Source organism: Daldinia vernicosa (assembly GCF_022497035.1).
Source record: "Daldinia vernicosa strain CBS 139.73 unplaced genomic scaffold F5Y00scaffold_10, whole genome shotgun sequence".
In the NCBI taxonomy this organism is placed as follows: Eukaryota; Fungi; Ascomycota; class Sordariomycetes; order Xylariales; family Hypoxylaceae; genus Daldinia; species Daldinia vernicosa.
This window is the reverse complement of record NW_025953926.1, coordinates 89541-115740: the sequence shown is the minus strand read 5'-3', so window position 1 is coordinate 115740 and position 26200 is coordinate 89541. Positions and strand designations below refer to the sequence as shown.

The following is a 26200-nucleotide window of genomic DNA, read 5'->3' as shown; positions in this document are numbered from 1 at the left end:
CTGTCTACGCTCTTATTATTCCCTTGTTGGTGTATATACGAAATGATAGCGAATAGCTATATATAGGTAGTATGGCAATGGCCTAGGGTAACTAAGCTAATGCCACCTATTTCAACGCTTTCTGCTTTCTTTTAGCTAAATAGGCTCTCAAAGGTATTAACCAGCTCGCTCCCAGAACGAGGAGTAAAAGTGGCACAGCAACCGCAAAGTATAGCCAAAAACCACTGCTCCCCGGAAAGACGCTCTCGGACATGCTAAATATACCAGTGACAAAAGAAAGGGGGACGAATACGAGAGCGAGATACGTCAGCTGTTTTACGTGCGAAGCCTCATCCATCGACCGACGCATATCGACAAGCTGAACCATGGCCATCGTAACTGGAATTATCGCCTCTAGGGACCTACTATGGTGTTCAATAGCGGTTACCAGGTGTTGAATGTCCTTGATTAACCAGGCTCCTGCATTCGCCCCGGGTGTCTCGAGCAGCTGTTCCTCGGCGCTCCAGTGCTCGACGAAATTGTGCATGGCGAGCAATTTCTGTAGGGTCTGAAATGCTCGCCGCCGCCATATTTGCAAGTCGTTGATGTCGTCGCCCCGGAGGGCGAGGTCTAGGTCCTTTAAGGAGTACTCGTAGTGCTTGACGTATCTATGCATTACGGCTGAGTAAACTAAGAACTCCTGCAGAGCGAAACGCAATGGGTTCGAACAGAGTGAGATCATACTTGGCTTCTCTACGCTGAATGTGTTGGTGCGTATAATAGAAGCTGTGAGACGGTCGAAATTCGACGGTGGTGGTTTTTCGTATGTTTGCAACGACAGCTGAGCTGTTGACGAACCTGCAAAGCCTGTTCCAGGCTTTACAGAGCCATGCAAAGGTGTCTGACGCGCCACGAATATAGGTGTATGATACACAGTGCTCGTTTGCTGGATGGCATCTGCGGTGGTCGAGTCTACGATAATCAAACCTTTGGGATTCAATGATTAGGTGTCACATTGATACTCGAAGAAGGGATCGCTTTTACGCTTACAGATCCAGAACCCAGAGTCAAAGCGTTTTCGAAGGACGGAAGTGCATGTACGAGCTAAGGCAACATTGACTCCTTTCAAGGGAGGCAATCTCTTGACAGCCCGCGGCACGCTGGCTGACGTGACGAGAGGAACATTGTCAGGTGGGCTGGAATAGTGTTCAAGTTTTACCACGCGCTGGTAATGGATATGACAAAATTCTTGTGTCGCGGACTCGGAAGGTAAAGTAGTTGCCCATAACGGTAATGGATGTCGTTCGACGGACCTGTAATCTGTTCCAAAGTAGCCTGCGAAGAACACCGGATCGATGAAGAGGGCTTCTCCTAGGTCCCGGATGTGACAGGGCTGGATGTCTTCTACTATTAAGGTGCACCCGAATATATCTCCATCTATCATCCCGGCGGCGACATTGATCCTGGAGATAAAATCTCGTAGGCTAGGGTGATCAAGGAGTGGTAGTTTTTGTACTTTAGAGTCTTTTGCATGTTCGATAAGCTTAATCCGGGTTTGTCTTCGAGATATCTCGGGGGTATCCTGAGAAAGAAATTGTAATAACGGCTGTAGGCCTGGGCTGGTCTTAACCTCGGTTTGTACTCGTGTGATGTAAGACATTGGCTCTAAGCAAGAAGTCAGAAGAGAAGTATAGAAGGGTATATAGAAGGGTACTATGACGGTTATCTAAGACTCAACAATATATTTCGCAAGGCTCCGATGGATAAGCGGAATTGCTGACCACCTATACGATTGATATGCGAGTGCCACGTCACATCGTCTGCACTTGGGCTACATAATTAAATGCAAAGGCTCTATACTATCCCCCACCAGTTGTGCCATAATCCTCATCTAACAGCAACGAACATGGCGGGCGCTCAGGATGAAGCATCTTCGGTCATTGATACTTTCGTGAGGGGCTGGCCAGAAGAAATAGAGAAATACGAGAAGCTCTCCAAATGTGCCGAAGCAATCTGCACAAAGAAGCTAGAGATAAATAGAATTCGTCACACTATTAAGAGCCGCCCGAAGGCGCAGAAGAACCTCGAAGATTCGATTAGGAGAAGGCAAAAACGAAGACCCGAACCGTACAAGAATCGTGATGAAATCAAGCATGATATGATCGATCTTGCTGGGGTCCGCATCGCGCTTACATTCCCCAACGACAAGGATAAAGTGCGTAAAATAATCCAGGAAACCTTCGATCCGTATCTCAATCCATGGGACGACATTTCCTGCCCGGATTTGGAAAGGAGTGTCATCGATCGGAGCGGCATCAAGAGAAATCGTGGAAACGGAAGTGATGAAGAATGGCCTCTGGGCCTGAAGTCACTTCACTTACGCTGTAAACTAAAGGAAAGCGACGAGCAGTTCTCGGAATATAAAGGTCTCGCTGTTGAAATCCAAGTTGGAACCGGCTTCATGTATGCTTGGGAAGATGTCTATCATGATATCGTATACAAGCCATACTTCGGCCGCATCACCCCGGAGGAAGAACGATTTATCGAAATCCTCAACGGGCTGGCACACACCGGGGAGCTGGCGCTCAAACAGCTAAGCGCATCGCTCACTCTACGGACAGAGCTAGAAAATAAGCCGTTCAAGAGTCTTAACCATTTTAAGGAATGGCTGCGCAAGGCTCTTTTGTTAGAAGACGGTGTCGGTCTAGACAGCCGGTTCTACAATACCAGATGTCTTTACCATGTGCTACCGTTGCTCAACCTCAATATGCCGTCTGATTTATGGCCGGTGATCGTCTCCTCTCGAGATGATATCGTCCGCTCAAGAGATATCCTTAACATGTTGTCCTACGGGCGCGATATTTGGTGGGATTCGAATCCGATAACCAACATGAATACTCGCCAGGAAGTCTTGCTCCTGGTAATGATGCACGTTAATGCTCGGGGTCTCATTTATCGCCGCTACCGTATTAATCCATATCCGGTAGACTTGATGCGGCGCGACGTCTCTGCCTTCTTCTTGCAAGTTTTTGGAACGCACGGGCGAGTTAACCATAGCTTAGCGAGCGAGACTGTTATATCGTCTACTGAGCTCTTCGACTGTTGGCGGCGGAGGCTTGACTTGAGTCTGTGGGCCATGCCGATGGAACGCATGTCTTTTGTCCTGCTATATGAACTAGCATTTGAAATTGCTTGTCGGGGCAGGATATTCTATGATCCTGATCATACGCCTCCCCACGTGTTCAACGGTGCCAATCGGAGTGATATAAACCAGATTTGGGAGTTTTTTAATGCTGGGTGCGCAAACATGATCCGTGGACTGAAGTTAGAAGATGAGAAAGAAGATGAGAAAACAGGGTGGTATCGGTTTGACTGGGACAAACTTTTGGAATTGAACGACAGCCACCCCGTTTTTGATTACGATGTCCTTCAAAGCTTCGACTCTCTCTGTTTAATGATTTCTGTCATTAATAGCGAAAGTCTGTCACATTCTGACATTGATCTCGAAAGCCTGTTGTTGATGTAACAAGCTTAGGTACTTAAAGCATACGTAGAGGTATCGATTTAAGATGTGAAGTTACAATGAAGAAGTGATGAGAAAATATAAAATAATAGACTGACGCATATAAGATGACTAAGGTAAAAGTAGGTATGTAAGTGATCCGTACCTTACCGTCTTGGGGGGGGTTTACTAAACGGTATATATTCAGCTCAATATTTTGAGCCATACATATACCGCTTAGTATAATAAGGGCTTATATTTATTTACGTATCCCTACTTTAACGACTCATTTAATTGAATGGTATATATACGGCTCCCCCGCCGCACGTGCCAATCTTTTGAAACGTATATGGGTTTGAGCCATATCTATACCGCTTAATTCAATGAGCGGTATAGATACCGCTCAATCAGAATGAGCCGTTCGAAAAATTGAGCCGTTCGAAAAATTGAACCGCTCAGAGATTTGAACCGTCCAATCAAATGAGCCGTATACGTACAGCTCAATACCACGTACAGCTCAATACCACGTACAGCTCAATACCACGTACAGCTTATTACCTACACGGGTAATATAAAATTCGATTGAGTCTACTAATCAATCAAATCTAATCAATTAAGTCTAATCAGTCAAGTCTAGTCAATTGACTTTAATCAATTGAATCCAGTCAGTATGTGGCCTTGTATGTGGTCTATGTGTGGTGTGGGTGGTGTGTGCGCACCTGCCTTATTATGTGCATATATATCACATTAAGAATACCATGTACGTGCGCGCGTAACGTGACTGCTTATGTCTATTGGTCTATTTGAATGATGTCTGTAACTTAACCAATTAAAAATAATTAAATCTTGTGACTTGAACCTCGTAGTAATAGCTGTAACATAAGTAAAAATAAATATGCGACAAGTAAAAAATGAAAGTACAGCACCATACAATTAGTATGGTGCTGTACCTTCCTTTTGCCGCATATGCCTATATACCATATGAGCCGCTCGAAATTTTGAGCCGTTCAGACTTTTTGAGCGGCTCAGTCATAATGAGCCGTAGTAATACGGCTCAATCTGATTTGAGCGTCTTTATTATATAAGCGGCTTAATTTAGCTTAGCGGCTCTTATTTTAGAACGTTTAAACATTTTTGAACTGCTCAATTAGGCTTAACGTACAAAAATTTATAACTAGAACCTTTCCCTTCACGAATCGGAGCGGTTCATTTTTTTGAACAGTATATATACGGTATATATACCGTTTAGTAACCCCCCCCCTATACGCTAAGGTACCTACCTAGGTACATACATACATGGCAGGCCCTGGCCAAAATAAATGAGCCACACCCACCAGCCACACATCCCACTTACAGACTCAACACCACTGAGTATAATCGTTGAATACACTACCTACCTGACTATAAGACAATGACAGGTAGAAGCAATGCATTTTAAACGTTTTAATATGCAATCCTATCTCCTCTAGCCAATATAACATCATCCCACCTATCTGGCATTGAATCCCAGTCTTTATTGGTGCGTTTATCGCTTAGATTCCAATAGCCCTTTTAAGGGTATCGTTGATTTGGGGTAACTTTATATCGCAATTACAACGTAACCAATCAATTTGAAATAAAATAAAAAATAGTATAAGAATCGCCTCCTTTTGCTCTATCTATCTATATAAGTTTTAAACGCTATCTACTATGACGTTGTGTGTAGAATCATATATTAAATCATCGTGTTTAGTTGAAATTAGGTGGGCTTTAATGGTGTGGCTCATTTATTTTGGCCAGGGCCTGCATGGATATCGAATTATGCATGTCCCAAGGTAATGAGGTAATGAGCGAAAGCGATTGGACAATTGAATGTCGCGATCTTAGATGCAATTATCATAGGCCCGGTGACCAGAATTGATTTGAAGCTATCCCAATTCGCCTCGATGCTAGTCCGTACTTTCAGACTTTTGCGGCGAAAGCAACTCCTTGTCCACCAAAGCTTGATCTTGAATGTGGGGTTAATCGAAATTTATGGGATAGTCATGACGTATATATAACGTGAGCCGGGGCAGATATTCCCTGTGGTTAGCTGGTGTACATATGGGAATGGGTGTATCCCTTTGTTTCTCTGTTATAATGAACCATGTATGCCGTATTGCAAATTTATTCAACTATTATTAATATAACTAATACCTATACTTACTGACCTACTTACTACCCTGCGCGTAACTCTTGTTACACGCTGCTGATATATATTATATCCTACGCACAAGTATTCAGCGTTGCGCCGAGAGCGCTCAAGCTGCAGGATGAATAAACTCTGGGGCAGGGCCCAGGACGACAGTCCGCGGGACTCGATGGATCAGGAACGAGAAAATGCGCCGAGCGAGCATACTCGTTTGCTGCCGAATAGAGTCGACAGCACGAGTTACTTGAGTCCGGATGATCCAGCGGTAGGCAATATTCCAATTCTTCCGTGTACACCTAATACTTATATGCTACTAGGTTTCGCCGTACAACTTATGGAGTGTGCGGATTGTCAGGTACCTTACCGTCCTTTTCGCCATTCTCACCTTCGCATGGTGGATCGTTCTACTCGTCTCGACCTTCGTTACGCCTCCAGGTCTTCATACGCGGGGATCGGGTTTCTTCGCTTTTGGTTATACTAGTTTAACGCTGGCGAACCTACTATTCACCCTCATGTTTTTCGCTACCCCGTCGAAACCCGTTCGAATATTGAGTATAGTTTTGGGAGTGTTGTTGTTAGTCAATGCCGTCTTGTTGCTGTCCATAGAGAAGACAAGACATGAAGAGGGTTGGGTAGGAATGGTCAGCGTACTATGTAAGTCCATACCCTCCCGAGAATACGAGGTTCAAGACTAACGACATAATCTAGGGGCGTTTCTTATGGCCCTCTGGACCCTACTCACCGATCGCTTGGTTGAATGGGGTAAAAATGAAGAGGAAGAACGGCTGACTGGCCGGGCTGAGACGCGTCGCACTCTAACCGAGTGGATTGCTGTTCTGTTGTCCACTATTGTCATGGTCATACTTGGCCTTGCCGTCCTTCTAATAACCTGTACTCTTATCCTCCGGGGTCTTGATGCTGGGCTAGCACCGCCAGGAGAGTTGTTCTGGGTAGATGGAGACAAATACATGATGCATGTCTACTGCCATGGGAATAAGACCAACTCGGAGAGTAATAAGTTGCCAACCGTTTTGCTAGAAGGAGGGGAAGGCCCGGTCGAAGACGGCCTATGGCAGTTTGCTGAAAATGCAGTCAACAACGGTTCCATCCGTCGATACTGTTTCGTTGACCGTCCCGGATTTGCTTGGGTGAGTAGGTGGTGGCCGATGATTACTATCTGTTTACTGACACACAATAGAGTGATACCGCACCTTCGCCTCTGTCTGCTGGAATGGCGGCCGAGGCTGTTAGTGAAGCTCTGGCTAAGGCTGGAGAAGATGGTCCTTGGGGTAAGTCTTTATTCGAGAATATATTCCATGACTGCCACTAATACGTTTGGTAGTCCTCGCGAGTGCTGGTATTGGTTCCGTATATTCACGCATCTTCTCTGCTCGACATGGTGGCGACATCAAAGGACTGCTTTTCATCGATCCGTTGCACGAAGACGACCTTGACCGTGTAGGTTCGCCTAGCCGAGGATTCTTACTCTGGTTACGGGGTATAATCTCGCCTCTTGGTCTTGATCGCATTCCGGGAGCTCTTTTCAAAGGCCGAACGAAGGAAGACCGCGTATGGGGGCAATCCGCATACCAGTCGGGGAAATTTATATTTGCGAAGTTGCAAGAAAACCTTGTAGCCGATACGTTGTCGAAACGTGATCTGGCTAGCAGCACGACAATTCAAAACCCGGACGTCCCGTTGAGTGTGATTAGCTCTGGTGAGATGATCCGCAAAGATAGTGAGTGGGAAAGTAAGCAGAGGGATATCAGCCATGTCACGCACAAGTTGAAGCACTGGGATATCGTTAATAGGGCGCCGCATCGAGTTTGGGAGACGATCGAGGGGCGCTATATTATTGAAAAAAGATTGAAGGAGTTGGTGAATGCCGCATAGATTGATGCGAAGGGGTATTGGAATAATTGTTTTTGATTTTGCATTTCAACGGAGCGTAGCACAAGATTGGGTATAGTTAAGCACGATAGTAATAAGGGCTTCATAGTTTATGTGAATATGTGATTGAAGCAATATTATAGTTATGTTGAGTTTCTGCTTATATCTAGAAATGAACATACATAAATGGTTTTACAGCGTTGCCTTGATGAGGAGGTTGAAGATGGAATGTGGAATAAATTGGTATCGATATCAGTAATCCGTACGGAAAGCGAAGTACCTAAAGTGGGCAGGTACATCTCTGTATGTACCTAAGGTACTTGATGTACCTAGTTCACCGCTTTCCTATCCCGTCTTTTAATTGACGTCGAGCAAATCGAAAGCGCGTTCCTCACGCGTCGGTGGGGCCTTTTTTACGTTGGACGCCTTGGACTAGGTTCAATTAATACAGCTCTATTGCAACTATTTATGGCTGTTAAGAAGCCAGCCTCTATCGCATTTTATGAGATACTCATCTTAGACTACATAGTACTTTGAGTGTTGATTGAAATACGATATGGCCAGCTTCTTCGATCTAAAGGCGCGAAAAGCAGCCGCGGCTAACGGCGCAACAACGTCCAAAGTAGAAGAGTCTAAGCAAAGCACCAGAAAGCAACCATGGGTAGAAAAATAGTATGTTCCTTTATAGGTTGAGTTATTGAAAAGAATTCAATGACAGAGGAGCTAACTTATCTTTAATAAGTCGCCCAAAAACCTTAAGCGATGTCACAGCTCAGGATCATACGGTGAACATCCTCCAGCGGACGCTTCAAGCCTCCAATGTAAGCCCATGACCTATACTTATATGAAACTAGGTAAAACATATATTTCTAATATTATCAACTCTCTAGCTTCCTCACATGCTCTTCTATGGCCCCCCCGGAACGGGTAAGACCTCCACGATCCTCGCCCTCGCAAAAGAGCTGTACGGACCCGAGATGATAAAGTCGCGTGTCCTCGAACTCAACGCTTCCGACGAACGAGGAATCTCCATCGTACGAGAGAAGGTGAAGGACTTCGCACGTATGCAATTGACGAATCCGCCCGCTGGATACAAGAAACGTTACCCTTGTCCACCCTTCAAGATCATTATTCTCGACGAGGCGGATAGTATGACTCAAGATGCCCAGAGCGCCCTTAGACGAACGATGGAAACGTATAGCAAGATCACGCGATTCTGCCTGATCTGCAACTACGTCACTAGAATTATCGATCCCCTGGCGAGTCGATGCAGTAAGTTCAGGTTCAAGAGCTTGGATCAGGGCAATGCGAAGAAACGCCTGGAGGAGATCGCTGATAAGGAAGGTGTCACAATGGAAGAGGGCGCTGTTGATGCGCTTATTAAGTGCAGCGAAGGTGATCTCAGAAAAGCGATTACATTCTTACAGAGTGCCGCGAGACTGGTTGGCGCTATTGAGAAGGGAGATGACGAAGGAGATAAGATGGACGTCGATGACGACGTTAGGATTGTCACTGTGAAGATCATAGAAGAGATTGCCGGTGTGATACCAGACCAGACTATCTCTACATTACAGAAGGCGATGCAACCCAAATCTGCTGGTGCGACCTATCGGGCCATCGCGAAGGTCGTAGAAGAGATGGTTGCGGATGGATGGAGTGCTGGACAGGTCCTTTCTCAGGTAAGACCCCTTCTCCCCTTCCCAATATTATCGGCCTACTAACGGGAATCTACAGTTATACCAAGCTGTCATCCAAGATGAGATGATCCCTGATATAGCGAAGAACAAGATAACCCTTGTCTTCTCAGAGGTGGATAAACGATTAGTGGATGGCGCTGATGAGCATCTGTCTATTCTAGACCTGGCTCTGAGAATATCAAACATACTAGCTGGAAAGAGCCAAGCTCAAGCTTTTTAAGAATTATAATGTCTAAAGACTCCCGCTTGACGGAAATGTAATACAGCACGTGGTGAATGTCATAGCATGCGGCGTTGGGTGTACAAAACGTGGATGTATTTACTATGAAGATCATCAGTGACAAGGGTTTGATTATATTTACAAGGTGATGCCCGGATAGATATTAGCTGTAGTGAAATGGTCGTGCCCTTTACTCATTTATCAACCCAAGATTCCCGTCCAGTTTCGCATAAATGCTCTGTCCCTTCGGCTTCTCCACCTTCTTCTCCCTGTTCTTCCTAACACGCGTCCCGCTGCTCCCTTCGTCCTCTCCTATCCACATATCACTCCCAGCGCCACCACCCTCCTCTCCATGGGCCTGCGCTGGCTCAGCCTCTTCCTTATTAAGCAATTTACGGACTTGGTCCAAAGCCTGCATGGCGTCTTCAGCCGCCACCTGGCCCTCCTCGACTTTCTCGAAGACGGCCTCGAGCGTGGCGATCTGCGCCGAGTGCGCTGCGGAAATCCAGGGCTCGATATGGTCCGTCACGTTGTTGGCTTTGCCGACCCCCTTCGTGACGGAGCCGAAGCTCTGCCGCGGCTTCTTCTCGGACCGCTGCTTGGCTGGGTACTTGGGTAGGAGGTGGCTTTCCTCGACTAGGTGGTCTAGGATCTTGTTGAGATCTTGTTGCTGTTTGGTAAGGGAGGCGTTGATGTGGGATTTTTCTTGGATGAGGCCTTTTTGCTCGCGCGAGATGGCTTGTAATTTCTCGAGGTATGGTGTTAGTAGGAATGCCTCGGAGGCTGCGTTGCTGGTGTTGCTATGTATAGGTTCCTCAGGTAGGAACTGTTGCGGCTGCTTTTGTTCTCGTGGCCGTTGGAGATTTAGCTGCTCTAGCTGGGCTATCGAAGTGATGATTTCCTTGCGGAGGTCGACATGCTGTTGGTATTCTCTCTGAATCTCGGCCATGTGCGCCTCGTGATCAAATTTCTCTTCTTTATGCTGCGGCTTGCTTGGCGACTCGGAACTTGGTTCGTCCTCTTCACCGCCGGCCTTGCTTAGCATGGCCTCGATCCAGTTGATGAGACTATCCTTCACGGCGTTAAGTGCCTGTAATTGCACTTCGGGCGGAAGGCGTCCGGGATCGATTGGGTTCTTAGCCTTTAATTTCTCGAAGTTTTGTTTTTCTCGTTGTGCCAATAGTTTATTGCGTAGGACTGCCGACTGGAGCCGTGCGAGTAGAGCCTTGATCTCGCGGTTTGGGGCGTCCCGGTCTTGAGTGAAACCCTCGATAAGTTCCTTGGGTAATTCGGGGAGGGGGGAGCAGCTTTTGAACATGACCTCGGGATCTAAGAAGTCTGGAGCTGCCGCGGGTTGCTGATTCAGTTCTTCGAGGTATTTGTCAACTATACTTAGTCTCTCATGTTCCTGCTCTAAAGCATTGACTTCGATCTGGAGTTGAAGAAGCTGTGCCTGTTGATCTTCTTCAGGCGGAGGTGGGAGAGCAGCATTCGCTGCATCATGCTCCTCTTGTAGCGCCTTAAAGCTGGATCGTATCTCAATATTTCTGCGAGCTGCCTCGACATACTCTCGATAGGTTCCCTGCAATGCCTCAGATGGTGTGACGGTAGTTTCTAAGTCAACCAGAGACAAGGGACTGCTGAGCTGCTCAGTCCCTAAGCTTTGAGCTAAACTATGAGCTAGGTGTCGCCTCACAGCAGTAACCTCATCACGAGGACGTATCTGGTGATTAAGAACTTCGCGAGTCTGCTCACACAGTTTCTTGTCCATGGTGTCCATGAAGACTAAGACTGAGTTGTGTTGGACTGTTGGTTATTGACGCCAGAGGGGGCTATTTTACAAGGCTGACTCGTCTACAGAGCTGATATTTATGTAGGATCTACAATAATAAGTAAATCTCAAGTGGACCTTAGATAGTATTGAGCATAAATAGCTAGATGTATCATCTATACTTTTCATACAAATGCGCAGTTCTGTTTACATACGAATTTATTTATTTCTTTAATAAGACGAAGTTACCTTAGGTACCTAACGTACGTAATTTAAGTAGTTGTACGGATAGGTACAATAGTCTAATTGACTGCCGTAACAGTTATTATTAGACATGCTCATTGGCTCAACTTTTAATCTGCGCCCCTCTCTTGCTTAAAAGACGGTATGATACGGTACAGTACGGTCGTACACTGTACGTAACACTGTCTAGAAGTTTTAGCTTAGGTACCTTCAAGCTAAAGTTATCGTAGAACGCGAAAAGATCTAACTTAGCTTCCATTCATAAATTTCCCATCGAAGGCGAATTGGCACCACTTCTTCTCACTTGAGCCCGCCGAGGAATATCGAAACTTAATATAACGAGATTATAGGACTCGAGAAAAAAAAAACCATTTATTCTGCATAGCATATTCTAAATGCTATATCTGCAGACACGCGCGGCGCCCTTGTCCATTTGATGAAATTGGACCTGCCGATAACTTGTCTTCCCGCCACTCTATAGTATTGCCGTCAACAATCAAGCTCTTCCACGCGAACTATCCCCAAGATGGCGGACCACCATCGAGATGTGTCGCAGTACAAGTACTCGGCTATGTCCAACCTGGTCCTCCAGGCGGACAGACGGTTTGTTACGCGACGAACCGACGAGGCTACTGGCGACCCCGAGTCCCTTGCAGGTCGTCTGAGAATCAACGACATGGGCTCCAGAGTCGCGCGCGATGCTGCACCCAAACAGAAAAAGGCCACAGGCTTGCAAGATATCGAAAGGGGAGACGTACAAGAAGGCAAGGATATCCTAGCCCGCGAACAAAGAAAGGGTAAAAGTGACCCGTCGCAGATGCGAGGAACCGGTATCCTCGGACAGACAGATCTTCTAGTCGAGGGCCTCAGATACCGACCGCGTATACCCGCTACTCGTGCCACTTATGACCTCATATTAAATGTTGTAAGGAGTAATTTGGGTGATGTATCCCATGAGATTGTTTTGAGTGCAGCAGACGCTGTCTTGGAATATCTTAAAGATGAGGATATGAAAGACTTCGACAAGAAAAAGGAAATCGACGACTTATTAGGTGCAACTTTAAATCCCAAGCAGTTTAACGAGTTGGTCAACCTCGGAAAGAAAATTACAGATTATGATACCCAAAATGACGATGAAGATATGGATACAGGAGCAGGTGCTGCGGAAGGTGACGAAGAACTTGACGAACGTCAGGGTGTCGCCGTTGTCTTCGATGATGAAGAGGAGGACGAAGAAGCAGCCTTGGTCAACGAAATCAGAGACGAGTCTTCAGATGATGAAGCAGTCTTTGATAAAGATGAGCAGGACTTGGTTGGTCTGGAGGAAAAGGCGACGGCTGGAGGTGCTGGAGAAGACCGAGATCATGAAGAGGCGGACTTGGCCGATGGTGAGGAAATGGTAATTGATTCTGGCCTGCCTGATACTAAACGTGGGGGGTCTTCTGGGGAAAAAAATTATATTCCTGCGCGCCAGATCGACGCCTACTGGTTACAAAGGGAGATTGGAAATATCTACACCGATGATCACATTCGCCACGAGAAGACTGCGCAAGCCTTACACATACTTTCCGGAGAACCTGATGAGCCCGGTGGGGACGAGAAACAGCTCAGAGAGATCGAAAATGAGTTGATGGAGCTCCTTGACTATGAACATCATGAGGTTGTTCAGAAGCTCATCGAGAACCGAGAAAAGATCGTATGGCTCACGCGTTTAGCGAAGGCGGAGGGTGATGAGGAAAGGGGTGTTATCGAGCGGGAGATGGCTTCTGAAGGCGTCAGATGGATCCTGGATGAGCTTCGAGGCAAAAAGCCTGGCGATGTTGCGAAGAAGATGGAGATCAAGATGGACATTGATGTGCCATCATCGTTCAGCACAGCGCCAAAGGCCGAGAGAGCGGAAGGCCAACTGGTCGGTGGACTTCAACCACGGAAGTTCATCAATCTCGAAAATCTCATATTCGACCAAGGCAACCACCTTATGACAAATCCCAAAGTTAGACTCCCCGAAGGATCGACCAAGCGGACCTTCAAAGGCTATGAGGAGATACACGTCCCTCCACCTAAGAAGCGCAGCCAGGCAGACGAAACTAATATCCCCATCACCGATATGCCCGAATGGGCACGTGTGCCTTTCAGCTCAGCTAAATCCTTGAACAAAATTCAGACCAAGTGCTACCCGACCGCCTTCGAAGACGATGGAAATATGCTTATTTGCGCACCGACTGGTAGTGGTAAAACGAACGTAGCCATGCTAACCATTCTACGGGAGCTCGGGAAGCATAGGGATCCGCAGACGGGAGATATCGACTTGGATTCCTTTAAGATCGTATACATTGCGCCTTTAAAGGCCCTAGTCCAGGAACAGGTTGGAAATTTTGGTGCACGCCTCAAACCATATGGCATTACGGTGGCCGAATTGACTGGTGATCGCCAGCTAACCAAGCAACAAATCTCCGAGACGCAGATAATTGTTACAACCCCCGAGAAGTGGGATGTCATCACACGAAAAGCCACAGATTTGACATACACCAATCTCGTGCGACTGATTATTATCGACGAGATTCACCTTCTACACGACGAACGTGGACCCGTTATCGAGAGCATCGTCAGCAGGACCATCAGAAAGACAGAGCAAACTGGGGACCCTGTTAGGCTCATCGGTTTGTCTGCTACTCTACCTAATTATAGAGACGTGGCTAGCTTCCTTCGTGTAGATCCTGTAAAGGGACTTTTCCACTTCGATGGTTCCTACAGACCGTGTCCTTTGAGGCAGGAGTTTATCGGGGTTACCGAGAAAAAGGCCATTAAACAGCTCAAGACGATGAACGATATTACGTATAATAAAGTCATTGAGCACGTTGGTACTCACCGAAATCAGATGCTCATTTTCGTCCACTCTCGAAAGGAAACTGCGAAGACGGCCAAATATATTCGAGATAAAGCCCTTGAGATGGAGACCATCAATCAAATCCTGAAGCATGATTCAGGCTCGAGGGAAGCTCTGACTGAGATTGTCAATGATATCTCGGATGCCGACTTGAAGGACCTTATCCCCTATGGATTCGGTATTCATCATGCTGGTATGAGTCGTATCGACCGATCCGAAGTCGAGGGTCTTTTCGCTGCCGGTCTAATTCAGGTCCTTGTTTGTACGGCTACTCTTGCTTGGGGTGTCAACCTGCCAGCACATACCGTCATCATTAAGGGCACCCAGGTCTACTCCCCGGAGAAAGGTAGTTGGGTAGAGCTGAGCCCACAGGACGTCCTACAGATGTTGGGTCGTGCTGGGCGACCCCAGTATGATACGTACGGCGAGGGCATTATAATTACGTCCCAAAGTGAAATGCAGTACTATCTGTCGTTACTCAACCAACAGCTGCCAATTGAGAGTCAGTTGGCCAGTAAGCTTGTCGATAACCTCAATGCAGAAATCGTCTTGGGTAATGTCCGAAGTCGAGACGAAGGAGTAGAATGGTTGGGATACACCTATCTCTTCGTTCGAATGCTAAGATCGCCTGGCCTTTACAGCGTCGGAGCTGACTACGAGGATGACGAGGCCTTAGAACAAAAGCGAGTTGATCTTATACACTCAGCAGCTACCGTACTAAAGAAGTCTAATCTAATCACATATGACGAGAAGACTGGGAAGGTTAAGGCAACTGAGCTTGGAAGAATAGCATCACACTACTACATTACCCACGGGTCGATGGATACGTACAACAAGCTAATTCAGCCTTCGATCACAACAATCGAGCTTTTCCGAGTATTTGCTCTCAGTGCTGAGTTTAAGTATATACCTGTTCGGCAAGATGAGAAGTTGGAACTGGCGAAAATTCTAGCTCGGATACCAATTCCTGTGAAGGAAAGCATCGAGGAGCCACACTGCAAGATTAATGTCCTGTTACAGGCATACATCAGCCGTCTCAAGCTTGAGGGTCTAGCTCTTATGGCCGATATGGTTTACGTTACGCAATCTGCTGGCCGTATCCTCCGCGCTATTTTTGAAATCACTCTTCAAAAAGGCTGGTCTAACGTCGCAAAAACGGCCCTGGACTTATGTAAAATGGCGGAGAAGAGGATGTGGCTAACCATGACGCCTCTACGACAATTCCCTCGGTGTTCTCGTGATATCATAGCCAAAGCTGATAGATTAGATATCCCGTGGAGCAGTTATTTCGACCTTGACCCTCCGCGAATGGGGGAGCTGCTCGGAATGCCGAAAGCAGGGCGTATTGTATGCGATCTGGTATCTAAATTCCCGCGGGTTGAGATTCAAGCGCAGGCTCAGCCAATGACTCGTTCCATGCTTCGAGTTGAACTGTCCATTACACCCAACTTCCAATGGGACGACGAGGTACATGGGTCGGCAGAGAGTTTCTGGATCATCGTCGAAGATTGTGATGGCGAGGATATTTTATTCTATGACCAGTTCTTGTTGCGTAAGGACTATGCCATGTCGGAATCGAACGAGCACTTGGTCGACTTTACAGTCCCCATCACCGATCCGATGCCACCTAATTACTTCATTTCCGTCATTTCTGATAGGTGGTTGCAATCAGAGACAAAGCTGGCCGTCTCCTTCCAAAAGCTTATTTTGCCTGAAAAATTCCCGCCCCATACCCAACTTCTAGACCTACAACCTCTCCCGGTCGCTGCGTTGAAGGCGAAGGACTTTTCCAACTTGTACGAATCTTGGAACTACTTTAACAAAATCCAGACGCAGACCTTTAATTCCCTTTATACAACGGACGACAACGTCTTGATTGGTGCCCCAACTGGTAGTGGGAAGACCGTCTGCGCTGAGTTCGCCCTTTTGCGTCTATGGTCGAAACCAGAGATTGGCCGCGCTGTATACATCGCGCCGTTCCAAGAAATCGTCGATATTAGATACCAGGACTGGAGCAAGCGGCTCAGTCACTTGCGTGGCGGTAAGGAGATCGTTAAACTTACTGGAGAAACGGCAACAGATCTGAAATTGCTCGAGAAAGGAGATCTCATCTTAGCTACACCGACGCAGTGGGATGTTCTCTCTCGGCAATGGCAGAGACGCAAGAATATTCTCACGGTCGAATTATTCATTGCCGATGAGCTTCATTTGCTTGGCGGCCCGCTAGGGTATATCTACGAGATCATCGTATCTCGCATGCACTATATCCGTACCACTGCTCAACTAGCAATGAGGATCGTTGGGTTAAGCGTTTCACTTGCGAATTCCCGGGACATTGGCGAATGGATTGATGCTAAGAAGAAGGATGTATACAATTTCAGTCCTCATGTCCGCCCCGTACCTCTCGAGCTACGCATCCAGTCTTTCTCCATTCCTCATTTCCCATCACTTATGCTTGCCATGGCCAAACCAGCATACCTTGCGATCACTGAGTTGTCATCCGATCAACCGGCTCTGGTTTTTGTGCCGAGCAGGAAGCAAACGAGGTCAAGTGCTCGTGACATTCTTGCAGCCTGCCTAGCGGAAGATGATGAAGACAGGTTTTTACATGTGGATATCGACCAGCTTCGCCCGCTCTTGGAGCGTGTTCACGAGGAAGCTTTGGCCGAAGCTCTATCGCACGGTGTTGGATACTATCATGAAGCTCTCAGCCAAAGTGATAAGCGTATTGTTCTCCATCTATACAAACAAGGTGCAATCCAGGTCTTAGTCGCATCTCGTGACGTGTGTTGGGAGCTGGACTGCACTGCACACCTGGTAGTGGTAATGGGTACTCAGTATTTTGAGGGCCGGGAGCACCGTTACGTCGATTATCAGTTGAGCGAAGTGCTGCAGATGTTCGGAAAAGCTTTACGACCATCTCGAGACGGTCGTAGTAGGGGCGTCCTTATGGTCCCGGCCGTTAAGAGAGAGTACTTCAAGAAATTCCTAAACGAAGCCCTTCCAGTTGAATCGCACCTGCACAATTTTATGCACGACGCTTTCGTTACCGAGGTCAGCACGAAGATGATCGAGTCGGCAGATGATGCTATCAACTGGACGACATTTACGTACTTCTACCGTCGACTTCTAGCGAACCCGAGTTACTACAGTTTGATGAGTCCGACGCATGATGGCCTGAGCAGCTACCTTTCTGATTTAGTCGAGACTACGCTCAAGGAGCTCACCGAGTCCAAGATCATCGACTTCGATGAAGACGACGGTTCGGTCGCCCCTCAGAATGCGGCTATGATTGCGGCGTACTATAACATCTCCTACATCACAATGCAGACGTTCCTGCTTTCATTGACTGCGAGAACAAAGCTTAAGGGTATACTAGAAATCATAACGTCGGCCACGGAATTCGAATCGATTCAGATCCGTCGACACGAAGACAACCTGCTTCGACGAATTTACGATAGGGTCCCAGTCAAAATGTCCGAACCAGTATATGACTCACCACATTTCAAAGCATTCGTATTGCTGCAAGCACACTTTTCCCGAATGCAACTCCCTATCGATCTAGCAAAGGACCAAGAAGTAATTATATCGAAGGTATTGAGTCTCCTTAGCGCGACAGTTGATGTTTTATCGTCCGACGGACATCTAAATGCCATGAATGCCATGGAAATGTCACAGATGGTGGTCCAAGCCATGTGGGACCGTGACAGTCCTTTGAAACAAATTCCTCATTTTACGCCCGAGGTAGTAAAGGTGGCGAACGAGTTCGGGTATGTACCAAATGAGAATTTTAGCGGTGAAGATGCTGACGTGTTATACCCTAGGATTAATGACATTTTCGATTTCATGGAAGCAATGAACCCCGAGGAGAATGCCAATTATGGTACTCTTATCAAACGCCTCGGTTTATCGCAGGCCCAGTTAGGCCAGGCGGCGGCTTTCACAAACAATAAATACCCTGATATCTCGCTTGAGTTCGAGCTGATAGATGAGGACAGCATTCGTGCTGGAGAGCCGGCGTACATGAACGTCCAGATTGACCGCGAAGTTGAAGAGGACGGAGAGGTTGACACGACAGTCCACGCTCCATTCTACCCCACCAAGAAGGTGGAGAACTGGTGGCTGGTCGTTGGAGAGGAGAGTACAAAGACGTTGCTGGCTATCAGGCGAGTCACGATTGGCCGACAACTCAAAACTAAGTTGGAGTACACAGTCCCGACACCGGGCAAGCATGATCTGAAGCTATTCTTAATGAGTGACAGTTATGTCGGTGTGGATCAGGAGCCAACGTTTTCCGTCACGGTCGCGGAGGGCATGGATGTGGATTCGGAGGAGGAGGAGGAAGAGGAAGATGAGGAATAGAAGCCTCGTGATGTCCCTGTGGAACTTCCCATGCGTGAGATCACATCCATCCGCTGTACGAAAAGCTTACTGTACATATAGAAAACCATCCAAAGGCGATTAAAGGGTTCCCTGGCGAATTATCTTGGAAATAGGGATATAATCAAAAAAATTTACTGCTTGTTCTAAAGCGTCCGAAACGAGTCACTTTCACTTTCTTATTTGAAGCATGTGTTGTTATGTGGACGTTGGTGTGGTGTTAGGTTATCAGGCAGGCTATTCGGGCGATCTGGGGGCTGAAGTCGTAGAGGGCGTCGTCGCGGCTCAGCTTACCGAGTATGGAGAATGGAAGCAGATGGAAAAGAAGGCGGAGGGAAGGGAGTGTTATAGATGAAGGAAGATGCCGGTTCGATAGCTACCTTGGCTACATCTACATATTTACCTATAGGTAGGTATGTATAATAGTGATGTACGTATGGGGGTGGGTTGGCGTTACCTACGTGCCCCCTTACCTAAGTACCTCTCACCCGTATCTATTCCGTACCTAATCTACCTATCTGGACCACTTAGGGTGAGCGGCAGAGCGGACATGTAAACAGTAGGCAGGTGAGAAAAAAAAAAGGAGGACCCACGTCCCGCGTACAGGCCAAACTAGGAAAGGAAATAACCTACCTTGCCTGTTCTCTTGCCTTCCTTGTCTACATTAACACTAAGTAAACGGGTAGACTTCCATACTCTACCTACACAATACATCATAACATCATACAGTACTGTCAGTACATACACACTGGTACCTAACTGACGCTACTACCACTACATACGGGCACTACCACCCTCGCGAATATTACCGCGAGACGCCATCTTCATCCAAGTCACGTGTTTTTTTTTTGTTAAGAAAAAGCTACCTACTCGGCGTACACGTACATTCTATCTCGAATGAGCACAGGCTTCCCATCTCGATCCTGGGAATTTTCTCTCTGCTATCTTATTCATTCATCAATTTTTCTGCCTCCATCTTTTTTTTCTTCTCCTCCTGTCGATTTTCCACCAACACAACTCCATCCCGATCGCGCCTTTCAATTGCAACGGTTCATCGACAGCCGCTGCTAGTTGTTAGCCCCGTCAGTTTCTTAGACTTCCCCAATTTAAAGAAAGTTGGGAAAGTTGACTGGACGCGTTTTTCTACCTTCTGCTCTGCTGTGACCAACCCTTAACCAACAACTTTCGCAGCAAGCAGCAACCAACCTTTCAACCACCCCCAACTTTTTTAATCTTTCTTACCTTTTTAGTCGGCAGCTGGTCATCTTATTTTTACCATATTTCCGCATCGCGCCCATTGTCCATCCTATCATTGTACTTTCCGCGTGGATCATCAATATGTCTGACGAGACAACCGCGCAAACTGCTACTGCGCAGGCCCCCGATGTGGTTTCTACTGCACCCGGGGACACCAAATCCGACTCTGTCGCGCCTGTCACCGACGCGAAGCCAATTGACAAAGAAACCGCGCCTACTGCCGATGACGCCCAGGCCAAGGAGGACCTCTCAACTGAAAAGCCAAGCGAAGCCAAGGGTAAGTCGCGTCCCGCAAACATTGCCACCGAAACTTCCCGATCACCGCAACACCAGTTATCCCCTTGTAAACACGTCATGCTTTACCACATGTCCAGCGCCGTCACCACACACTTGTTTACGTCTTTCAATTACAAACATAACTGTTTATTACTCATATCGTGGTTTGCTCAACTACTGACATCTTATTCTTAGAAGCCGTATCTGTAGACACTGAAACAGCTCCAGCTTCTGCCCCGGCCGACGAGAAAGAGAAATCCGCTGACAGTGACGTCGAGATGCCTGACAAGCCAGCCGACGAGACCGAGCAGCCTACTGCTGACGCGAAAGTTGATCCGGACAAGGCTACTGAAGATCCCTCTCACGCAGAGCAGGATGCGGCTGCTGGTACTGCTGAGGGTGCTGCAGTCGACACAGAGTCAACGCCTGGGGACAAGTCTAAGGCGCGTCGCAAATCTGCTGGCGACGCCAAGGGCAAAAAGTTGAATAAAAAGGCATCCAGAGCCAAAATTCTACACATCGATGCGAAGCCAGGTGAACAGTATTTCGCCAAGCTGAAGGGCTTCCCTCCGTGGCCTATCATCATAGCTGAGGAGGATATGCTACCGCAGAGCATGCTAAGCACGAGACCTGTCACGGCCGCCCGTCCCGATGGAACCTACCGCGAAGATTTTGCCGATGGTGGTAAGAGGGTTGCAGACCGGACGTTCCCAGTCATGTATCTGCACACCAATGAATTGTATGGTGACTATTTAACCTTGGATATAATGATTAGAAGCTGACTATCTCCAGTTCTTGGACAAACAATACCGACCTGAGCGAACTCGATCCAAATACAGTCGCGAATTTGATCACGACCAAGATGCGCAAAGATTTACAAAACGCCCACCTATTGGCTGCGGAGCAGAACTCTCTAGAATACTATAAAAATGTTCTCCGCGAATTCGAGGAGCAGCGGTTAGCGAAGTTGGAAGCCAAGAAGGCCAAGTCTGTCAAAACACCAAAGAAGGGTGCCAAAGCCGCTGAAGCTGCAGCAGTAGATTCAGACAATGACATCGAAATGCCTGATGCGGATGAGGGTGATGATGCAGAACCTGTTGAGAAGAAACCCAAATCCAAGAAGCGCAAGGCCGAAGACGAGACCAACGTAAGGGAATACTTACAACTAGTTCAAGACTCACACTAATTCTGATGCAGACTCCTCAACGCTCCGAATCCGTCAAGAAGCCTAAGATTAAGTTGACTAACTCGTCAACTCCGAAGGTCGCTAACGGCGTCCAATCGCCATCTACGAAAGATTCTTCCAAGGCCGTAAAGGTCAAGGCAAAGTCAGCCAAAGGCAGTAAAGAGAAGTCTGATAGCAAGAAGGAAAAGGAAGCTTCTGCACCCAAGGAGCCGGAGCTCAGCCCTGAAGAAAGACATGTACGCAAAGAGGTAAGTCATTACGGCCCATCGTTAATATGTTAGTTTGTGCTCACAAATTTGTAGAAGGAAATATTGTTTTTGCGGCATCGATTGCAAAAAGGCCTACTCATTCGGGACCAGGAGCCGAAGGAAGAAGAAATGAGATCGATGTCAGAGTTTCTCGCTAAACTCGAAACCTTCCCCGATCTTGAAGTCAGCATCATCCGAGCAACCAAGATTAACAAGGTCCTCAAGGCCATCCTCAAATTGGAGACAATTCCGAAGGAGGAAGAATATGAGTTCAAGCCGCGATCACAGACGCTCCTAAACAAGTGGAACAAACTGCTAGCTACTGATGAAGCAGCTCCAGCTCCAGCTAACGGCGTTAATGGTGCTTCTAGCAATGCTACGAAGGGTGGAAAGGGGGCCTCTAACGGTGCGAAAGAGACCTCCGACCAGAAAGCGAGCTCTGAAAAAGAAGATGCCAAGGCTGACGCCCCAGAAAAGGACACGAAAGATGAGGCAGATAGCAAGGCTGAATCGGTAGGTGAAGAGAAGGCAGATTCAGAAAAGGTATGTTAACATGCAATCAATTTGTTCTCTCATTTTATGAAATACAATACTGATTGCCTATAGAATGTCGATGCATCTATCAATGAAGCCGCAGCAGAAGTCGAAGCCGAAGCCGCAGCGTGAAGAGATAACAGATAACTAAACTCGATGCGAAAACGACAACTTCCTTTTCAGTGCCTCAATTGAGCGAGGCAAACCAGGGGCGTTTAAGGGTATAAGAAAGGCAACATTGCTAGGTATAGCTACCGTTGTTCAGACGGTAGGCTATGCGGCCAAATGATGCATGCGACATTACAGTACTTGGGCTCGGGGTTGTGTTCATCGTATGTAAATTAGGCAATACTTTTCATATCAGGTCATGCGCTGTACTACTCGAGCAGTCGATATTCGAACAGGAAGGGCCTCTCTTGGGGGGGTAGAGGGAACGAAAAGGTCAGGCTCCTACTGCGTTATTTGGTACCCCCTAATTAGTTCGTCGGCTGGTAGAGTTGATGGGCTCGGGATGTTATAGTGGTCGCGTTTTTAGTTTAGGAGGGTTGTGCGAATTTCTCGGGGATTTTGCAGTAAAAAGTTCATCACATTAGCTGCTATACCTACCTAGAGTCATGTAACCTTTTTTATTATTTGAGTGACGAGCGAGATACTAGTAAACGGAATATATCAAATATCATTATTGAGCTGAATACATACAGTTGAGCCAACCCGTAGCAAGACGCTAAGGTACAATTATATAAGGAGGTACACCTAAGCTTAAATATTGGAGCTTGGGCCATGCCGAGCTTTAGGTGGTTTTTAAGCTGCAAGAGCAACCCCACCTTTAACTTGTCTAAAGTTCTAAGGCGCGCGTCATCAGCCATCAGTGCCTGATACTGTGATTATGCACTTACTGCACTTACTTACATATGTACAATTTAATCATCTTTCTATCTTTCTCAATCTGATATATTCTGCACACTTCCACTCTCCACCACCTACATACCCTTCACATTGTCATCACGCAGCTCACTTCTTAGACATCCCTCACTCAGATTAGAAATTGAGAAATACCATATAACTCCAGTCATAGGAGCATATGGGCGAGGTCTCTTTCCCCCTCATTTCTCATAAGTCGCGAAATACGGTACCCCAGTAGTGTACAATCGCACCATTCCGAGAACACCATCATGTTATTACGACTACGAGGGCCGGATGGCATGATCCGGATCAATATCGAGAAAACCGACTCCTTCGCGGAGCTTGGTCGCCAGGTATATCCCCTATCTTTATTGTATTCAAGCTGCCATTTCTGACTCGAAGCGTAGCTCGTGGCGCAATTGCCCCCAACCGTCGACCCGAATAGCATTAGCATGTCCCCAGACCCCCAGGCCAAGGACTCGAAGAAACTGAAAGATATTGCAAAATTCAAGCTGGCGCAAATTGGGTTAAGGTACTATTACCCCATACGGTCTTGTCCTAATTCCAATATTAACATAGGTGCAGCCACGGAGATTTGATATTCATCAATTATCAACACCAGAATGCCGCCAACGGCCACACGAATGACGCGCCCACGCCGTCTAGCACTCTATCTTCGACCAACAGATTAAATGGGAAACCCATCCTACCTACAGAGGATCTACCGGTCGACCCGCAACCACTAACGGCGCCTACGAAAATCATCAAGAATCCCTGGGAAGTAGTAAGGCAGTCGCCGCTCGACGACCGGTTAGACAAGCAGGATGGGAAGATCCCTCGAGGTCGGGACCGGATGTGCAAGCATGGGCCCAAAGGCATGTGCGATTACTGCATGCCCCTCGATCCTTTCAATACACAATACCTCGCCGATAAGAAGATCAAGTACCTATCATTCCATTCATATCTCAGGAAGATCAACTCGGCAACCAACAAACCCGAGTTAGGGAGCTCCTTCATTCCACCCCTAAAGGAGCCATATTTCAGAGTTAAGAGGGACTGTCCCTCGGGTCACCCGCAATGGCCCGAAGGTATCTGCACAAAGTGTCAGCCCAGCGCCATTACGCTCCAGCCGCAAACTTTCCGCATGGTCGATCATGTCGAGTTTGCCTCGTTTGAGCTTGTCAATTCTTTCATCGACGCGTGGCGGAAAACTGGTGCGCAACGGATTGGCTACCTGTATGGCCGCTACGCCGAGTACTCGGAAGTGCCCCTCGGCGTTAAAGCGATTGTCGAGGCTATATACGAGGTACCACAAATAGACGAGGTCGACGGGGTATCATTGAACGCTTGGGAAAACGAAACCGCCGTGAACGAGGTGGCCAAGCTATGCGGTCTTGAGCAGGTCGGGGTTATCTTTACAGACTTACTCGATGCAGGTACAGGTGACGGAAAGGTCATATGCAAACGGCATGCCGACTCATACTATCTCAGCTCTCTAGAGGTTTGCTTTGCAGGGCGCTTACAGGCTCAACATCCCAAGCCTACCAAATGGAGCGACACAGGGAGATTCGGCTCTAACTTCGTTACATGCATCATCTCGGGCGATGAATCGGGTCAGATTGCCATCTCATCATACCAGGTATCAAACGACGCCGTGGAGATGGTACGGGCAGACCTCATTGAGCCGTCGGCTGACCCTAGCGTCATGCTTGTGCGAGAAGAGGAAGAAGACGACGGCTCGACGAGCCGGACACGATATATCCCAGAGGTATTCTACCGGAAAATCAACGAGTATGGAGCAAACGTGCAAGAGAATGCCAAGCCGGCATTCCCTGTTGAATATCTCTTTGTAACACTAACACATGGTTTCCCCGCGGAACCTAAGCCTCTATTCAACACTTCCGTCTTCCCTATCGAGAATCGTGAGGCTTTAGGAGAGAGCCAGCAGATAACATCAGTTGCTAAGGCTCTTCGTACCTCTGATGATAAGAAACTCGCATCTCTTTCAGATTTCCACCTCCTCAATTTCATACACGGAATAGGCGTGCTATCGAAGGTAAGTATTGACTAGCTGCAACGCTTTTCCCTTTTTTTTCTAGAATAATAATGGGTAACAAGTAAACAGGAAGAGGAAGCGCTCCTCTGCCGTGCGGCTACAACGCACGACCTCGCCGACACGTACCAACTCTTCTCCCAGCCGGGCTGGCAGACTCTGGAAACCATTCTACAAGAGACTGGTGAGAAACTCCCCAAAAGAATAAACAAGCGCCCTCGTCGTTCAAGTGACGAGGGGGGCCAAGCGCACAGCGACGAAGCATCCTCCGCCTCATCATCGTCTTCGTCCCGCCCCAGTAGATCATCCAGTGGACCGCTTACTAAGCGTTTTGCTGCCGTTAGGCTGAACGAACGAAATCCAAACACACCCTTCTACGATCGCCCCCGGTTCGAAGATATATGAAAAAGCATATAATGAAGGAAGAAAGGCATCTCGCTGGAGCGTGTTTCGCATAGGTTCGTGTTCGTTCGGAACGAAGGAAGGGAAAGAACATAGTCGAAGATCTAACGAGTGGCGAGTTAGGCGGAGCTGTTTCTTTTCACCAATAGCCAGATAGAGGCTAAAAAAGAGCCTCGTCTATCTTCCGTCAGCGCAGAGGAGAAGAGCGGCTTTTTTTTTGCTTAGGGGGGAGGAAAACTAACCCAGCGTTGAAGTGGTTGCAGGGTAGTACCCCCCTATTCGTAATACACATCTTCCGTCGCCGATGATTAGGAAGGTGGGAAGGTGAATCAGAAGCGCATTTTTCGTGCATAAATCATTCTTATCACGTAGTATGTATGTTGCCTTATACCGTTTAGCTAGGTAACTTAGCTTAGAGAGCCTGTTCCGGCAAGTAAGACAACTCGGATCTATCAGCTTCCCTTCTATACCAAGAAAAATACAGATAAATCTTAGGTACCTATCTCAGGTACTTATTATACCTATCACTAGAAAGCACGAGAAATAATTGATGATACCAGACTCTCGAGAGACTGCATTTTTCTACTATCATAACCTAACAC

General features: G+C 47.3%; 8 protein-coding genes across 8 annotated transcripts; 6 read left to right on the top strand and 2 right to left on the bottom strand.

The window, feature by feature from the left end:
• Positions 1-106: 106 nt before the first annotated feature.
• On the bottom strand, positions 107-1639 carry F5Y00DRAFT_259410 (uncharacterized protein; the record flags this gene model as incomplete). Its single annotated transcript, XM_048010874.1, has 2 exons — positions 107-966; positions 1030-1639. 2 exons carry the CDS (start codon positions 1637-1639, stop codon positions 107-109), a joined length of 1470 nt encoding a protein of 489 aa, XP_047867330.1.
• A 246-nt stretch (positions 1640-1885) lies between these two features.
• On the top strand, positions 1886-3505 carry F5Y00DRAFT_259409 (uncharacterized protein; the record flags this gene model as incomplete). The annotated part of the gene is made up of 1 exon (XM_048010872.1): positions 1886-3505. One exon carries the CDS (start codon positions 1886-1888, stop codon positions 3503-3505), a length of 1620 nt encoding a protein of 539 aa, XP_047867329.1.
• A 1896-nt stretch (positions 3506-5401) lies between these two features.
• On the top strand, positions 5402-7764 carry F5Y00DRAFT_229617 (uncharacterized protein). The gene is made up of 5 exons (XM_048006789.1): positions 5402-5916; positions 5969-6305; positions 6360-6799; positions 6850-6940; positions 6994-7764. Exons 1-5 carry the CDS (start codon positions 5773-5775, stop codon positions 7542-7544), a joined length of 1563 nt encoding a protein of 520 aa, XP_047867328.1. The 5' UTR covers positions 5402-5772; the 3' UTR covers positions 7545-7764.
• A 181-nt stretch (positions 7765-7945) lies between these two features.
• F5Y00DRAFT_8513 (putative replication factor protein) lies at positions 7946-9553 on the top strand. Its single transcript, XM_048014244.1, has 4 exons — positions 7946-8213; positions 8284-8362; positions 8432-9220; positions 9276-9553. Exons 1-4 carry the CDS (start codon positions 8098-8100, stop codon positions 9456-9458), a joined length of 1167 nt encoding a protein of 388 aa, XP_047867327.1. The 5' UTR covers positions 7946-8097; the 3' UTR covers positions 9459-9553.
• A 95-nt stretch (positions 9554-9648) lies between these two features.
• Positions 9649-11229, bottom strand: F5Y00DRAFT_251650 (uncharacterized protein; the record flags this gene model as incomplete). The annotated part of the gene is made up of 1 exon (XM_048009849.1): positions 9649-11229. One exon carries the CDS (start codon positions 11227-11229, stop codon positions 9649-9651), a length of 1581 nt encoding a protein of 526 aa, XP_047867326.1.
• A 621-nt stretch (positions 11230-11850) lies between these two features.
• F5Y00DRAFT_8484 (Sec63-domain-containing protein) lies at positions 11851-19408 on the top strand. The gene is made up of 2 exons (XM_048014236.1): positions 11851-18129; positions 18184-19408. The coding sequence occupies exons 1-2, from the start codon at positions 11999-12001 to the stop codon at positions 18719-18721; spliced, it is 6669 nt and encodes a 2222-aa protein (XP_047867325.1). The 5' UTR covers positions 11851-11998; the 3' UTR covers positions 18722-19408.
• A 536-nt stretch (positions 19409-19944) lies between these two features.
• F5Y00DRAFT_8486 (uncharacterized protein) lies at positions 19945-22940 on the top strand. The gene is made up of 6 exons (XM_048014237.1): positions 19945-20273; positions 20468-21011; positions 21065-21419; positions 21470-21706; positions 21761-22249; positions 22313-22940. Exons 1-6 carry the CDS (start codon positions 20078-20080, stop codon positions 22370-22372), a joined length of 1881 nt encoding a protein of 626 aa, XP_047867324.1. The 5' UTR covers positions 19945-20077; the 3' UTR covers positions 22373-22940.
• Positions 22941-23144: 204 nt separating this feature from the next.
• On the top strand, positions 23145-26125 carry F5Y00DRAFT_229609 (polyubiquitin-tagged protein recognition complex, Npl4 component). The gene is made up of 4 exons (XM_048006788.1): positions 23145-23496; positions 23551-23675; positions 23729-25199; positions 25269-26125. The coding sequence occupies exons 1-4, from the start codon at positions 23413-23415 to the stop codon at positions 25599-25601; spliced, it is 2013 nt and encodes a 670-aa protein (XP_047867323.1). The 5' UTR covers positions 23145-23412; the 3' UTR covers positions 25602-26125.
• The last annotated feature ends 75 nt before the right edge of the window (positions 26126-26200 follow it).

Coding starts and splice junctions, on each gene's coding strand:
- F5Y00DRAFT_229617 (XM_048006789.1), top strand. CDS start 5,773: ATGAATAAACTCTGGGGCAGGGCCCAGGACGACAGTCCGCGGGACTCG. Junction 5,917..5,968: donor TGAGTCCGGATGATCCAGCG/GTAGGCAATATT, acceptor ATATGCTACTAG/GTTTCGCCGTACAACTTATG. Junction 6,306..6,359: donor AGGAATGGTCAGCGTACTAT/GTAAGTCCATAC, acceptor GACATAATCTAG/GGGCGTTTCTTATGGCCCTC.
- F5Y00DRAFT_8513 (XM_048014244.1), top strand. CDS start 8,098: ATGGCCAGCTTCTTCGATCTAAAGGCGCGAAAAGCAGCCGCGGCTAAC. Junction 8,214..8,283: donor CAACCATGGGTAGAAAAATA/GTATGTTCCTTT, acceptor ATCTTTAATAAG/TCGCCCAAAAACCTTAAGCG. Junction 8,363..8,431: donor GGACGCTTCAAGCCTCCAAT/GTAAGCCCATGA, acceptor TCAACTCTCTAG/CTTCCTCACATGCTCTTCTA.
- F5Y00DRAFT_8484 (XM_048014236.1), top strand. CDS start 11,999: ATGGCGGACCACCATCGAGATGTGTCGCAGTACAAGTACTCGGCTATG. Junction 18,130..18,183: donor AAGGTGGCGAACGAGTTCGG/GTATGTACCAAA, acceptor GTTATACCCTAG/GATTAATGACATTTTCGATT.
- F5Y00DRAFT_8486 (XM_048014237.1), top strand. CDS start 20,078: ATGTCTGACGAGACAACCGCGCAAACTGCTACTGCGCAGGCCCCCGAT. Junction 20,274..20,467: donor AAAGCCAAGCGAAGCCAAGG/GTAAGTCGCGTC, acceptor TCTTATTCTTAG/AAGCCGTATCTGTAGACACT. Junction 21,420..21,469: donor AGGCCGAAGACGAGACCAAC/GTAAGGGAATAC, acceptor ATTCTGATGCAG/ACTCCTCAACGCTCCGAATC.
- F5Y00DRAFT_229609 (XM_048006788.1), top strand. CDS start 23,413: ATGTTATTACGACTACGAGGGCCGGATGGCATGATCCGGATCAATATC. Junction 23,676..23,728: donor CTGGCGCAAATTGGGTTAAG/GTACTATTACCC, acceptor ACATAGGTGCAG/CCACGGAGATTTGATATTCA. Junction 25,200..25,268: donor GAATAGGCGTGCTATCGAAG/GTAAGTATTGAC, acceptor ACAAGTAAACAG/GAAGAGGAAGCGCTCCTCTG.